The sequence below is a fragment of the Typopeltis vanoorti genome, chromosome 4, assembly GCF_054136105.1.
Source record: "Typopeltis vanoorti isolate ZY-2024b chromosome 4, IOZ_Tvanoo_1.0, whole genome shotgun sequence".
Taxonomy (NCBI): domain Eukaryota; kingdom Metazoa; phylum Arthropoda; class Arachnida; order Uropygi; family Thelyphonidae; genus Typopeltis; species Typopeltis vanoorti.
In genome coordinates, this window is record NC_143552.1 from 115,753,009 (window position 1) to 115,769,751 (window position 16,743).

The 16,743-nt window shown below is 34.6% G+C and overlaps 1 protein-coding gene across 2 annotated transcripts in view; it reads right to left on the bottom strand.

The window, feature by feature from the left end:
* LOC150107625 (28S rRNA (cytosine(4447)-C(5))-methyltransferase) overlaps nt 1-16,743 on the bottom strand; it is a 181,852-nt gene that overhangs the window by 56,726 nt on the left and 108,383 nt on the right. For both annotated transcript variants that reach the window (XM_090391435.1, XM_090391434.1), the window contains one exon: nt 10,230-10,319. In XM_090391435.1, coding sequence (XP_090247561.1) covers nt 10,230-10,319 — 90 coding nt within the window. The remainder of the gene's footprint in view (nt 1-10,229; nt 10,320-16,743) is intronic.

Consider the following 16,743-nt stretch of genomic DNA (forward strand, 5'->3'; position numbering starts at 1 on the left):
CAGGAATCCATATACATACTTGAAGTAGAAAAAGCCATCAAAGGCTTGAAATGTGGAAAGGCAGCAGGAGTATTTGACCAGAAATGCTGAAATATGGTGGTATAAGAGTCTTACAGTGGCTGCACTGCATAGTTCAGAAAGCCTGGACAGAAGAACGAATTCCCGATGATTGGAGTAGAGCTCTCATAGTACCCATATATAAAAAGGGAAATAAAACTGCATGTGAGAATTACAGAGGTATTTCCCTACTGAGTGTTCCTGGCAAGATCTATGCAAGCATACTTGAGAAACGGTTGAGAAGAATTGTGGAAGAAAAGCTTGGCGAAGAACAAGCTCAATTCAGGCCAAATTGAGGCTATCAGGATCAGATCTTCACTTAACGACAAAAAGTCGAGAAAGCATGGGAATATAACAGAGATCTGTATTTAAGTTTTGTCGATTTGGAAAAGGCATATGACAAGGTGCCAAGAGAGAAGCTATTCAACACGCTACAGTTATATGGTGTCAATGGGGCATTATATCAAGCAATACTTAGTCTTTATTTGTGTTGTAAGTCAGCAGTTAGAATTGAAGGACGTACAGGAAGATGGTTTAATGTTAAATCTGATGTGAGACAAGGATGTACATTATCCCCTCTGTTATTCATTATCTATATGGATCACATTATGAAGGAAAGTGGTATTAAACATGATATCAAAATTGGAGATGTTAATGTCAGCTCTTTGCTTTATGCGGATGATGTTATACTTCTAAATAAATCCGCTACAAGTCTGCAAGATTCACTGACTAAATTGAATAGTTGTTGTAATAGATATGGTATGAAGGTCAGCAATAAAAAGACAAAGACAATGAAAATAGGCAGAATCATTGAAAATGTCAACTGTGTTGTGAATGGAGAACCTGTGGAACAAGTGAAACATTTCAGCTACTTAGGCACGATTTTTACTGAAGATGGTAAATTAAATATAGAAATAGACAACAGAATCAGCAAAGCTGGTATGGTAGGAAGTCAATTGAATAAATTCATATGGAATAAGAGAGAAATTAGTCCGAACGCTGTATACAAGACAGTGTTCAAACCAGTTTTAACTTATGGATCTGAGAGCTGGGTCAGAAGTAAAACACTTGACCAAAGACTAGAGACCGCAGATATGAGAGTCCTGAGAAAGATTATAGGCGTGAATTGATGGCATTAATGGCAGTATCATATTAAAAATGAGGATATTAGGGAAGAACTTGACATTGTCAACATCCAGGAATGCGTTAGCAGAACTAATCTCAGGTGGTATGGCCACTTAAACAGAAAGGGCGAAGAAAGATTAGCAAAATAGCAAAATAAGTGTTCTCTGCCAGGTTGGCAGCAAAACGACCCAGAGGAAGACCAAGATATAGGTGGATTGATATGGTACAAAGTGCCTTAGATGATAGAAATATAAGATCTGATAATGATAATATTGGAGTCTTGAGAAGTAATAGGCTGATTTGGAGGAAAATTGTATATAGGAAGTTGGTAATGATGTTATTTTTTTCATGTAGTACTATCATATCCTATACACCCCTTCAGGGTACATGGCAGGAATTTGATGATGATGATGATATATAATTTAGCTCATTTAAAAGCTGTACACTTTGAAATTACTCTTCAATTAATTACACTTTTATCAGTCAAAACATAATTCAAGGTATTTGAAACAGTGTGTATGTTTTTGAATGAGGAGGAGGATCATATCTGCTATAAAATGTATCTCTTATCTGAAACAAATCAATTGCAAATGCAGAATATTTCAGTTATATGGTCTTGAAATAAGTTCATATTACAGATGACTTTCACTACAGCAAATTTGTACAGACCATAGGAATAATTTGTTATAGTAGATGGCTTGCTATAATGAAGTGCTAAGCATTTAGTATAGCTGTGCTTATAGCTCTAGTCAGGATTTTTCAGTAGATTGTTACAGGCAACTATATACTACATACAAATCATAAAAATATCATCATTATCATCATCAAATTCCTGACATGTACCTCATGGGGTGTACAGGATATGATAGTACTACATGAAAAATTTACATCATTACTAATTTCCTACCTACAATTTTCCTCCAAAAACAGTCTGTTACTTGTCAAGACTCCAACATTATCAGATCTCATATTTCTATCGTCTAAGGCACTTTGTATACCATATCAATCCACCTGTATCTTGGTCTTCCTCTGGGTCGTTTACCTGCTAACCTGGCAGAGAACACTTGTTTTGCTAATCTTTCCTCGCCCATTCTGTTTAGTGACCATATCACCTGAGATTAGCTCTGCTAACGCATTCCTGGATGCTGACAACGTCAAGTTCTTTCCTAATATCCTCGTTTTTAATATGATATTGCCATTGATGGCATCTGTTCACGCCTCTAATCTTTCTCAGGACTCTCATATATGCGGTCTCTAGTCTTTGGTCAGGGGATTTACTTCTGACCCAGCTCTCAGATCCATAAGTTAAAACTGGTTTGAACACTGTCTTGTATACAGCTAATTTAGTGTTCCGACTAATTTCTCTCTTATTCATTAGAAATTTATTCAATTGACTTCCTACCATACCAGCTTTGCTGATTCTGTTGTCTATTTCAATATTTAATTTACCATCTTCAGTAAAAATTGTGCCTAAGTAGCTGAAATGTTTTACTTGTTCCGCAGGTTCCCCGTTCACAACACAGTTGACATTTTCAACAATTCTACTTATTTCATTGTCTTTGTCTTTTTAATGCTGACCTTCATGCCATATCTATTACAACAGTTATTCAATTTAGTCAGGGAATCTTGCAGACTTGTAGCGGATTTATTTAGAAGTATAACATCGTCCGCATAAAGCAAAGAGCTGACATTAACATCTCCAATTCTGATATCAGGTTTAATACCAATTTTCTTCATAATGTAATCCATATAGATAATGAATAACAGAGATGATAATGTACATCCCTGTCTGACACCAGATTTAACATTAAACCATCTCCCTGTACTTTCTTCAATTCTAACTGCTGACTTACAACTCAAATAAAGACTAAGTATTGCTTGATATAATGATCCACTGACACCATACAACTGTAGCGTTTTGAATAGCTTCTCTCTTGGAACCTTGTCATATGCTTTTTCCAGATCTACAAAACTTAAATACAGATCTTTGTTATATTCCCATGACTTTGCAACTATTTGTCGTAAAGTGAATATCTGATCCTGAGAACCTATTTGGCCTGAATCCAGCTTGTTCCTCACCAACCTTCTCTTCCACAATTCTTCTCAACCGTTTCTCAAGTATACTTGCGTAGATCTTACCAGGAACACGCAGTAAGGAAATACCTCTGTAATTCTCACATTCCGTTTTATTTCCCTTTTTTATATATGGGTACTATTAAAGCTCTACTCCAATCATCGGGAATTCGTCCCACTGTCCAGGTTTTCTGAACTATGCAGTGTAGCCACTAAGACTTTTATACCACCATATGTTGAAAGTTTATTTTTCACTTGGTTAGAATATAATAAATTTAGTTTAATCCTTTATCCAAGTGTGAGCAAACAAAATTTGCGCCTGAAAGTATCTTCAGGACTGGGGTAAGGTGGTGCAACACCAGCATGAGAGCTTATTTGGCCTGAATCCAGCTTGTTCCTCAACAACCTTCTCTTCCACAATCCATCTCAACCATTTCTCAAGTATACTTGAGGTCATCTATACCCACAGGATTTGCCAAATGGTGTGCCACCTTTTTAATAAATTACTCTGGATTTAGAGAAAAATTCTAACCAAGTGAAAAATAAACTTTCAACATCTTTCTCTAAATCCAGAGTAATTTATTAAAAAGGTGGTACACCATTCGGCAACTCCTATAGGTAGAGATGACCTTGCTAATGCTTCTGGCTGGTATCTCCACTTCGGCCTGGCTCCTACTGAAGAGACCTCAATAAAGGTCGAAACTAGTCTGGGTAGTGGCCCTTCCCTTAATGCATAACATTAGACATATTTGCAAGGAGATGTGTTTTGCATTATGGGAGATACTGAGATAGGAGTGTTAGTAGCTTTCTCCACCTTTGCAAGGAGTCATAGTGGTGTTGCACCACCTTACCCCAGTCCTGAAGATACTTTCAGGCGCAAACTTTGTTTGCTCACACTTGGATAAAGAATTAAACTAAATTTATTATACCACCATACTTCAGCATTTCTGGTCGAATATCATCTACTCCTGCTGCCTTTCCACATTTCAAGCCTTTGATGGCTTTTTCTACTTCAGGTATGGATATGTATTCCTGACTGTATGTGTGTTGAGTGTTTTTTACCACTGTGCTATCACTTGTTCCATTTAGCAATTTTTCGAAGTAATTACTCCATACTTCAAGGATATCTTTTTCTCCTGTTTTCATGTCACCTTTATCATCTCTAACTCCTTTTATAGCACTCTTTCCTCCATTTCTAAGCTTCTTCAACAACCTTCTTAATATTTATTTTCTATGTTCTTGCCAAAGTCCTCCCATGACTATTGTTTAGCTAGTTTTACACAGTGTTTCGCTTTCTTACATTTGTCTCTGTATTCTCTAAGAGCAAAAGCTGACTTATTTGCCAGGAACTTTTGATATGCTTTCTTCTTTTCCTTTACTGCCTCTTTAACTTCCTGTGTCCATGTTGGAGTTCTGATTTTTCTATTCTTGCAGACAACCTCACCACATGCCTCTCTGGCTGAATTAATCAGGATTTTCTTCAAGGTTTGCCTCTGAATCTCCAAGGTTTGGTTTCTGTTCTCAAACTCTTTCATTTTTCCTTCAATAATCTTTGTGTATTTTAGTCTACAGTTCACACCTGAGAACTGCTTAACTTTTATTCGCTTTAACACTTTTATACATGTGATTCTTTTCAATATGAAATTTAATTTTATCCTGCTCAAGACTAAATAGTGATCACTTCCAATTTCAAATCCTCTGTACACTCTGGTGTCCTGCACCAGGGAGAAAACATCACTATCAACAATAACATAGTCAATGAGACTTTTCTTATTCTTTGCCTCTTCTCTCCATGTGAATTTGTGCACATTTTTATGTTGGAACATGGTGTTAGTAATAACCAGTCCATGTCCTGAGCAGAAATCCAACAGGTATTTGCCATTATTATTAGCTTTGCTCTTTTCTCCAAATTTTCCCAAAATATTTTTTTATGTCTGACAATCATTTACTACTCTGCTATTTAGATCCCCAAAAAGGACCAATTGTGTCAGTTGCTTTTTCTAAAGCATCAAAAAATTCCTCCACTTCTACCTTAGTAGAACCTTCTGTGGGTCCATAGGCACAAATAAGTCTCATTGTCCAATTCCCCATTCTGATATTTGCCCACATCACTCTACTTGAGATTGCCTACCATTCAAGAAGATTAGCCTCGTATTTTGTGTTGAATACTATGGCTACTCTTTCTTTTCCTTGATTGTCATTGCCTGAATATAACATTTTTTATTTATTGCTCAGAAAGTTCTCACCAGTTTTTGTCTTTTTTTGTTTCAGTCATCCCTATTGTGTGGATTTGGTACTTATCTAATTCTTCAGCTAGCTCCATTTCTTTGCCATTCAGGCTTCTTATATTGATAGTACCGATCTTTATCAGTTGGGGCATGCTTTCAGAATTGTTCCAGTAGCTGACTTTTCGCTGTTCGCCCTGGTTCCCTGGCGAAAACAATGGGGGCCTTGTTTAACCGGGCGACGCCCCAGCTGGCATGAAATTTTGTCATGTTGTACCATCATTTTCTATATTGGTTTAAGTCAATAAGAATACAATTTGGTCGGCTAAATCCCAAATTGCCAGCTCATCCTCGTTCGTTCAGTATCCAGGACGTAATGTCCACTCCTTACCTTCTCGTGGTGCACTATGTTGGGTGCACCACGAGAAGGTAAGGAGTGGACATTAGGTCAGTAGCCCTGGTTGGTTCTCCACGCATTCCTTTAAAAGCTATGTGGAGGTGTCCTCTCAGTTATACAGCTTTGACCCTTAAGCACCCCCATCTTTTAATTGGAAAAAAAAAAAAAAAATTTCCATACACAATTATTTAATAAATGAGCATGCGTATAAGTGAAAAAGAGTTATATCTCACTGCTACAAATGACATCTAGAAATGTATTACAAGGAATTAGATAAGTATTACTGAGCCCAATAAGTTTCAATGATATATTTCAACTAGAATGAACAGTAAGAAGTCAGCTACTGAAATAACATCAAACACAACAGAATTAAAGAGAGACACCATCACCATAAGAAGTATCAATGGAAGAAGTGAAAATAACAGAAAAATTACAAAAAGCTATGTTATAACATAACTGGTGTTACCAAGATGAAGAAGATGAATACAGGAGGCATACTGAAATAACTATGAGATGTCTATATTCAGATAATAGTGACAGGAAATGTAAGAAATAACTATATACTTACCATTAAACACTAAACTTCTTGAATGGAAGGGTGTTTCAAGTAGAGTGATATGGGCAAATTCCAAAATGGGAAAACAACAAGACATCTGTGGCCATTGTCCTACAGTATGTTGCAGTGAGAAAGAGATGGAAGAATTCTTTAAGAAAGGGGACAGAATAAAGAAAAAGTTGGTTCTTGTTGGAGACTTAAATGACAGAACAGAAGCTGAATGCCAGATATCTGGGTGTTTTGAGAAAAACTGGAGAAATGAGTAAAACTCCATGTCCTGCCCTATTATTAGCTCTACTGATGAAGATGTGCAAATTTATATGGAGAAAACACACAAGAAATAGGAAAGCTTTACTGACTATATTATTATTAAGAATGATATCATCAGATTGGTTCAGGATACAGGGGATATACAAGGTATTTGAAATAAGAGGCAATTACATTTAGTTTTGAGCAGGATAAAAGTGATTATAATATTGAAAAAAAATGTACGAAAGTTTTAAAAAGAACAGAAGTTGAGTAACTTTCGTAAGTGAACTGCAGACTCAAATATACAAATATTTTCTACAGAAAAAGCGAATTTCATGACATTAATTTATTCGGCAAGGAAAGTATGTAGTGAAGTTGTTTGCAAGAATAGAAAAACTTCAAGGTGGACTCAAAAAGTTATTCTAGAAAAGAAGAAACACAGTGCAGATTCCTGCAAAGTGAGTCAGCATGGATCCTTAGAGAATACAAAGAAATGTAAGAAAGTTAAGATAAGTGAAAAGTAACTAAACAAAAGCTGAAGTGTTTTCAAGAGTATAAATATCATGAAAGTGGCGAAATATTATGGAGGCTATGGAAAATGCTAAGCAATGGAGGAAAAAAAGAGTACTGTAAAATGAATCAGAAATGATAAAGGTGACCTAAAAACTGATAATAAGGATTTAGCTTGAAAAATTATTAAATGAGATAAGCAATGACAGAATAGTGGTAAAAAATATCTAGAAAATATAGTCATGAGTATGTTCAGCAAATGTTGGAGATGTTTGCACATGTTCCCTTCCACAGAAACTATGATGCATAGACTCAAGCAAAGCTGTTTGTTGCACTACCAAATATAGTGTCGAACTAAAAACAATTGTCCTAACATTTGTCCAAATTTTCATTTGCATGAAATAAGTGTTTTTTCATTGCATTTGAAATTTTCAATGTCATTAAGACAGATCACAAATGCTAACTTCAAATAAAATTCTACTGAAAGAGTTGCAACTAACATTCCATATAAACTTTGTGTCAGTGAGCCTATCATTTGAAGCTGCACACAAACAGTAATGAGAAGTCCTGTGGTTACGATACACATGCAAAACACTTACTGACATGAATGTGTTAAACATGATATGAAAATCAGAAATATTCAATTCAGTTCTTCACTTTATGCAGATGATTTTTATTATTAAATAAATCTAGAACAGGTTTTCAAGACTAACTGTAAAACTGTTATAACAAATTTGGTATGAAAATGGCAGGAACAAGAGTAAACATTAACTGCATTTTCAATGGAAAACTTAGAGATCAAATAAAATATTTCAGCTATTTAAGACACTATTTTTTTGCTGAGATGACACATAAAATATGGAAACAAATAAATTAAGCAAAGCTGATATGGTATGGAACCAAATTAATGAATGTACATAGAAAGTTGGGATTTTTAAATTAGCCAAAACTCTGCACTAGCAGATTGGCAGTCCCGACTTGCAATATATGATCGCACATGTAATTTTGTGTTCTTCACAGCAGATATTAACAGATCTATCAGTCTCTCCAGAGTAGGCTAACTGCAGACACAAGGAACTTTATACACTCTATGATGTGCAAGAGGATAAAGTTGATCTTTAGAAGAGAATACATGAATGTAGCTAACTGAATGAGTGATGCGAAAGTGTCATGATGATTATATTTGTGGAGAGCTTTAGCTGTCTTTTCCAATGCACCCCAAGTATAACGGATGGGAATAGGCTACAAAAGTGTTGCAAAAGTTCTTGAAGTCAGTTTCAAGGACCGTGTCATTTGAACACGGAGCCCTGGCTCTGTGTATGTTGAGGATACCATACCACTAGGATGGGTGGTTGTTGATGTAAATACTTTCTTGTATATTTTCCATAAATAGAAAAGGATCATGAACAATTTGGTAGTTGTGTGACTAGTGTATCCAGAAATAGGAAACATCTGTCACTTTATTTTCTATCATAAAGTGTATTTTTGGATGCCGGCTATTGAGATGCAGTAAAAATATATCTAATGTGTCTAAGCCATAAGGCTAAATTGCAAACACATCACAGCATAGCCAGATGCTTTGGTTTCAAAATTGACTGCATCTGATGCTTTGGTTTCAAAATGTCTCATATAGAAGATATTGGCTGGGAAGAGGAAGAGTGGCAACCTGTTGCAGTCCCATGAAAAATAACCAGAATAAATGGCAAATCTGAATAATTCAAACATGTCAGAGGGAAAATGTGGCTTAATAAGATTAAAGGTCTATCAAAGTGAGACTACTAAACAATGAAGTAATGGTAAAGCTGATAATGAGGTTAGAATTAGATTGTAAGGATTAGATTTTTTTATTAATGTTTTTAATAAATGAGAGAGAACTGCCTGGAGGGGGGGGGATGATTTGGATAAATGTTTGGCTAGTTTGTAATGGGCTGTTTATGCTGTCATTTATTGGCTGAAGGGGTGTGTGAATTTTAGGAATCTCATATATTAAAGGGTAGGCTGACATGATAAGATTTTAGCTTTTTTTGTAATTTCTTTGGGCCAAGATAAAAGTTGTATTGTGGTGAGCCTCCAGGCAGTGGAGAGCTGATGACCTACTCCAATGTTTTTGGGAAGGCTACAGAATAGCTGTTAATTTTGGAGAACACTTAAGGGGATATCCAGACCAGGAGACTGACTGGTACTGCACTTTTTTTTTCCTCAATGTCTTTCTGAATGAAAAATCAAAGGAGGCATGACAAGCAGTTACACAAGGTATCATAGGCAGTGATTTCCCTAGTTGTGTATACACGTAGACTGTAAGTGATAACACAAATAGGCCAGAAACCCTGCTCTAGAGAGAAAACATGCTTTCTAAATCAGGGTTTCTCCTACCTAAAGACAATCACAAACATCCACGTTCACAGCAGAATTAACCCATAGTCTGTTGGTTGGAAAGCAGATATGTTAACCACTCGGCCAACCAGGCCTGTAAATTAAAATAAGTTTATTTCTACACCTCTTTTCGACTGTGATTACTATTGTTATATTAAAAATACAATATATATATATATATATATATATATATATATATATATATATATAAACTTAATAAAAACAGGAAAAAAAAGCTTAGCCTGCCTATGATACAAATGTACTATAGATTTACAAATAAAACATTTCATGGAGAGGGAGGAACCACATAAAAAAAAAAAAAAAAAAAAGAAAAAAATCTTTATTGATACTATACATCTTATCTTATCCAATTTATCAGACCTTTAAGTGCCTACAACCTTCCAAGCATGCTTGGATGTGAAGCGCAAACCACTAGGCTAACTGCACAGACTTTATTGATACTATGGTCACATATAATTTCATTAATTATTCGATTAACAATTATGAAATTAAACAACAGAACTATTTTATCATATTAATCAAATAATAAAATTTTATACTAATTTACAGTTGCTTGGAAAATTAATAAGACCAGCAACTGATTTATTGATACACATTAAAGTTACTAATAATCATATCTAAATTAAAAAAAGTAAAAATATACCTCAGCTAAATCTTTTCTCCGTATTCTCAGTGTATTTACTCTAATCGTCACAGGTCTTTCTAGCTGATTGGCTTCTAATGCTTCAATTAGCTAATTAATTATTAAGCAAGAGCACATTAGAATTCAAGTAAATATTAGTCTATGGGAAAAAATACCTTATGTTTTAGCAAAAATCAAATTCATCATCATCATCTAAAGAAATTTGTGACTTCAAAATTAGCATTATCATCTTCTTCTAAGATGTTCATTTCAATGGCCTATTTACAATCACATAACTTGGCTTTGGAGAAACCCAATTAATGCTACAATAGAGTGATTTATCCTATGTGTAAAATCTCTAGCCAGTTAGTCTTTCTTACAGGATGAAAAACCAGAGATTCAGAGAGGGGAAACCCTATCACATTTGAACAAAACTGGGTAATAACCTTCAGCTGAAATGTCCCTATAAAGGCTCTTCATATGTATGGAATTCAAACCTAGGTCTTTCCAAACAAAGGCATTGTCATTATCAATAATGTCCTTTGATTAAAAAAGGATTCAAGAAGCATATTGAGCTAGAGGCTTTAATACACTTCTTTAAACCATTCTTTTAACTACTCTATTTGTAAACTATTGTGAAATTTTTTACAAAGTAATGTATGCCTGTGGAACCTGACTTCTATGTTATGCTGAAATTGCTAAGAATATTTATGTTTGGTTAAAATACTGCAATCATTAGGCATATTATTAATATCATCAGAGACCTCCAAGGTGTTAAGGACTCATTGAGGGAGGCCTGTATGCAAAGCAGGATCACACGATACATATGTATATAGAGTAACACACAGAAATATAAGGAGCTGAGAGAAAATGACCCACCTACATGGGCACTCTCCCCTGTCATCTGTAATGAATGGCTACTTTCTTTATACAGTTCTTCCATGAAGCATATATCACAGGAAAGAAAAAACAACCAAACACTAACACTACTTTACTATCTCTACAATCAATCAAACATTTTCTATTGTTTAATGCAGATTAAATAAACTTTTAAAAAAAAAGTAACAAATATTTTCCTGCCAAAGATTTTTTTAATTGTTTTTTGCCTGTTAAGGTATTTTCACTCAAAGGAAATTGAAATTGTAAGAACCCTTATAGAAATATTTTCCCTTAACCTAAACCTCTTTTTATGCAAATATTTTTATGTGAATTGGGATATCAAAAATAATTTTTTTTTATGTGATTTTTATTCACTTTTACGTGACCAACATAAAGTCCAAGTTAGGAAAAAATTCGTAATTCAAAAATATTCTGAGAATTTTGTAGAACTGCATTCTCGTTTCAATTAAGAAAATTCTAAATTCTTATGAATTTCATTTATCGGGAATTCCACGAATTACATAACTAACTGCACATAAAAATGCAGTACTTAGCAGTTTGAATTTGGTGTTTAAGTAGACAACACAGTTACTGCATTTTTTAAGTGAAATCAAAATAAAAATCGCGTTATAAAATTAATAATTTTGCCAAGAAATAATAAATGGTAAGCTATATGTAATTTTCAAACTTTTATTTCATTAACCAAAGATTTTAATCCAGCCCTCACATGATGTTGCTGATATATTTAAAAAAGTTTCCTTGGATATAAAAATTCGAATTTTAGATCGTCTTCAAACTGGGGAAGGTGCAACTGCTGTGGGTAAGCATTTTGGAGTCCGTGAATCAACTGTCAGATCTATAAAGAAAAATGAAGAGGCTATTAGAAAAACGGTATGTTCTGGTACAAAATTGAGTGCGAAATTATCTTCATACACAAGAGATGTTGTTCTAGAAAAGGCTGAAAAAGCTTTAGTGATGTGGATAGAAGAAAATGTACAAAAAAGAATGCCAGTTGACGGAAATTCCATCAAGCAATCAGCATTGAAATTTTATGAACAGATTAAAAAACTGCAGCCAGATACTTCATCTCAATCGAGGAAAAAATATGAATTTCATGCAAGCAATGGTTGGCTGGCTAAGTTTATTAAAAGACATGCTCTTCTAATACATAAATTAAAGGTGAAACGGCTTCTGCTGATGAAACAGCTGTTAAAGCATTTCCACAAAAACTTGCTAAAATAACTGAAGATGGAAGTTACACTCATGAAGAAGTTTGGAATATGGACGAAACCAGCCTTTTCTGGAAAAAAATGCTAAACAGAACTTACGTATCAAAAATGCAAAAAAGTTCACAGCAGAAAAGGATCGCATAACACTCCTATTTTGTTTGAATGTTTTAGGACAGTGGTGTTCAACCCGTCGATCGTGGAGCGATTTTTGGTCAATCTCTTGTTTATTCCTCCTTATTTACAAATTTAATTAAAACTAAAAACATAATATTTTATTTATTATTATTTTGAATTATTTTTTAATTCTCTTTAAGTGTATTGCTATTGTTTATTTATTTTTCGTTAAAATTGTCAAATTACTAATTATCTTATAAGTCCTGGTAAATGAATTAATTTGGATCAGTAGAGGTCAAACAGCGAGCCGAGTGAATACGATTATAAGCAAAGTACATTGTATGCGTTTCGTTTATAATCGTGTTTACTCGTAACTACTTCCCACTACCCACTATTAGAATTTCAGTTGAGTTTCAGTTGCTCTAAATTTATCATTGGATTTACCATTATTTTGTTTGCTAATTGATAAGTTATAAACATTTTTTATTTTAATAAAATATTTAAGTTATTTTTTTTTTAATTTGAGGATACTCATGAGTGTATCAAAGAAATGGAAGACGTATCGTTTTCACAAGGAATGGGAAATGGATTATTTCTTTACAATGGTAAATGGAAAGTGTTGTTGTTTGGTTTGTAATTCATCTGTAGCAATTCCAAAACAAGGTAATACTGAGAGACATTTCTGATCACTACATGCAAAATATGATAAAGATTTTCCCAAAAATTCTGAAATATGTAACTCAAAAATTATAAATTTAAAGGCAAGACTTTCTGGACAACAAATTATGATTTCAAAAGTAATAAATAAATCAATATCAGCCACTATTGCATCTTTGAAAGTGTGTCATTTATTAGCAAAAGCAAAAAAAAGCCTTTTATTGATGGAGAGTTAATAAAAGAATCATTTCTTGCAGCAGCAGAATCTTTATTTTCTGATTTTAAAAATAAGAAATCATTTTGAATATTAAAGATTTACAACTTTCCAGAACAACGGTTATGAGAGTTAAAATTTTAAGTGCCGATCTGAATGCTCAGTTAATGTCAGACATTCACCAGTGTGTTGCATTTTCATTACAATTTGATGAATCAAACGACTTCACTGATACTGCTCAGTTAATGGTATTTCAAGATTATTCAATTAAAGAAGAACTTTTGAAAATTGTACCATTATTTGAAAGTAGACTAGGGGAGAAGACATTTTTTCGGCATTTGATGAATTTGTGAAACAACACAAACTTCCGCTTTTAAAACTTGTGTCTATTACTACTGATGGTTCTCCTGCAACGATAGGTAATAAATCAGGCTTCATTTCATTATGTAAAAACGATGACAAAATCCAGATTTTTTTAAACGTACCACTCTATTATTCACCAACAAGTACTGTGTAGTAAAAGATTAAACACAAAAGATGTTTCGGATATTACATTTAAAATTATAAATTCTGTTCTAGGAAAAGCCCTACAACTGCAGTTATTTAAATTACAGACAGATGATGATAGGTAACTTCTGTTGTACAATAATGTTCGCTGGCTCAGCAGAAGTAAATTTTTAGAAAGATTTCTTGTATTAATTAACGATATAAAATTTTTTCTTGATGAAAAAGGATATTTATCCACAATTGAGTGATAAAAGATGGTTGTTACACTTATCATTTTTAGTAGATTTCTGTACAAAATTAAGCAATTTAAATTTAGAGTTACAAGGTAGAGATAAAAATTTAATTGACATGTTAAGTTCAATAAAAAGTCTCCAACAATACTTACTTTTATTAAAGAAAAATATAAATGATTGTGAATTTAGATCCACAATCATCTCCCATATTTATTAAAATTTTTGAACAAAATCAAGAAATGCTTCGCTGTGATTTAAAAGAATTTATTCGTGAAATAGAATTAGTTGAGGAAGAAATAACAAGATTTAAAGATTTTAATAAAACTGAAATGACTGTATCTTTTATCAATAATACATTTCAGAAAATTTGAACATCACAGATATTTCAAATAAAATTAATGGGCTGTTTGATATACACCAGCTGAAGTAGAACTTAAGATAATAAACATTCAGAATAGTTTACATTTGAAATCAATAAACAATGAAGTCATTTAGAAGTATACACATGAAAAATTTCCAATATTAACTGATTCTCGTGGAAAGGCTTAGACGTTGGTTATGCATTTTTTACTAAATAATTTAAAGAAATTACAACGTCAACTAGGATATACATTAAAATAAATTTTAATACACTTGAATATTTCGGCAATGTCACATTGCCATTTTCAAGAAACTTAAGAACAAGACACGTGCACGCAGGCACAACAAACAGTAAATGAGGAAGAAGCAGGAAGCTAGTATTTCTCATAAAGTCCTGATGGTGCCCCCTAGCGGGCAATGTTGGTATTCTTGGGCAATTGGGTTGAAGGGCTTCTGTTGTTGGTTTCCCAAATTTGAGGCAGTCTCATGCAGCCAAATTTGTTCAGGTTTCAATTGTTTCTTAGGGCTGAAGCTGATTCCATGAAAAGCCTTTCATATTTGTATTTACTACGGTCTATTATCGTGGCTTTCTTCCACCTTATTCTATGGCAGGTATCCAGCGCATAGTCACCAAGACCAGAGTGGTTGTATTGGTGAAACCAGATGCAGTCCTTGTGTTCTGAAATTCTGATATTTGCTGTCCTGCCTGTTTGGCCAAAGTAGGACAGCTTACAGCTGCAAGGGACCTGGTATACATACACCGGGTAGGTGGGGAGAGGTTGGTCTTTAGTAGAGCGGATAAGGGATCCCAATTTTTTATATGGTCTGTAACAAGAAGTTAAGTCATGTTTTTTTAGGATTTTTGTAATTTTTACTGAGGTGGCTCGGATATAGAGTATGGTGATGGATTTAGAGTAATCCTTGTTGTGTGTGGGGGGTGTTCTGGTTTACTGGTTTCAATATTTTTTGGATTTTTTTTTTTTGGGTGGGGGGGTAGGCATTGGCTGAGAAAGTGTTGAGAATGTGGTTTAGTTCTGTGGTTAGGCATTTGAACAGATAAGTTTAGCCCTGTTGTGTAGTTGTCTTAATGACTCCATATTGTTGCGAGGAGGGGTGGTGGGATTGTTGGTGAATGTATCTACCTGTATGGGTGGGTCTATAGACTGAGAAAACCAAGGTTCCATCAGGCTGCGGATGACTAGTGTGTCTAAGAAAGGAAGGCAGTTGTTTTTTTCTTCTTTCAGGGTGAATTTGATTCTGGGGTGTTGGTTGTTTAAGTGTGTTAGGAAGGAGAGGAGTGCATCAGAGCCATGTGTCCAAATAGCGAACACATCATTAACATAGCGAAGCCAAATGGTTGGTTTTTGTGGGGCAGAGTTTAAGGCTTTCTCTTCAAAAGTCTCCATATACAAGTTGGCCAAGGTTGGGGAGAGTGGAGAACCCATGGCTGTCCCTTCTATTTGTTTGTAGAATTTTCCTTGCCAAACAAAATAGCCTGAGTTCATCGTGAACCGAAATAGGGCTGTGATATCTGGAGGAAATTTAGCTTGGATTAGCTCTAAAGATTCTTTGAGTGGGACATTTGTGAATAAGGAGGAGACATCAAAACTGACCATTATGTCAGTGTGTTTGAGCGTAAGGTTTTCTATGCAGGCTTTGAAGGGGGCTGAGTTTTTTATGCTTGAAGGTGTGTTGGCCAAATGTTTAGCTAGTTTGTATGTGGGGGAATCAATGCCATCCACTATGATGTCATAATGGCACATTTTCCTTATGTATTTTTGGGAGTCCATAAATATGGGGGGGGGGGGGGTATGGAGTTAAATGGTTTTAATTTGTTAGTGATTTCCACAGGCCAAGAAGTGACCTTCTTAAGGAGCCTGTGGAGTTTTCTAATTTGTGAGTTGGTGTAATTGTACTCGATAGGGAGGTAAGTAGCCCGATCTAACAATAGAGCTTTCAGCTTACCTATGTAATCCTTTTGGTTAAGCAATATTGTGGTGTTCCCTTTATCAGCTTTGGTGATTATTATTTTCTTGTTTTTCTTTAAGTAGAGATTTAATTTCCTTACTGGGCACGTTGGTTTTTGGTGGTTTAGCTTTGGTCAGAACACAAGCCACATCCAGTCTAATATCGTTAGACTGGATGTGGCGACGTGGTTTGGAAGGTGTCATATCCCGCGTTCAATTCGTATCATAATATCTTCAGCAGGTATTCTTCTGGGCACAATGGCGAAGTTGTTGCCACTTGCAAGGGCGTCGAGTGCTTCAGGTTTCACACTAAATGATGAAAGGTTGACCACCGTTTTGGTAGGAAGTTGTGGTTTTGAGATCTTTTTTAAATTT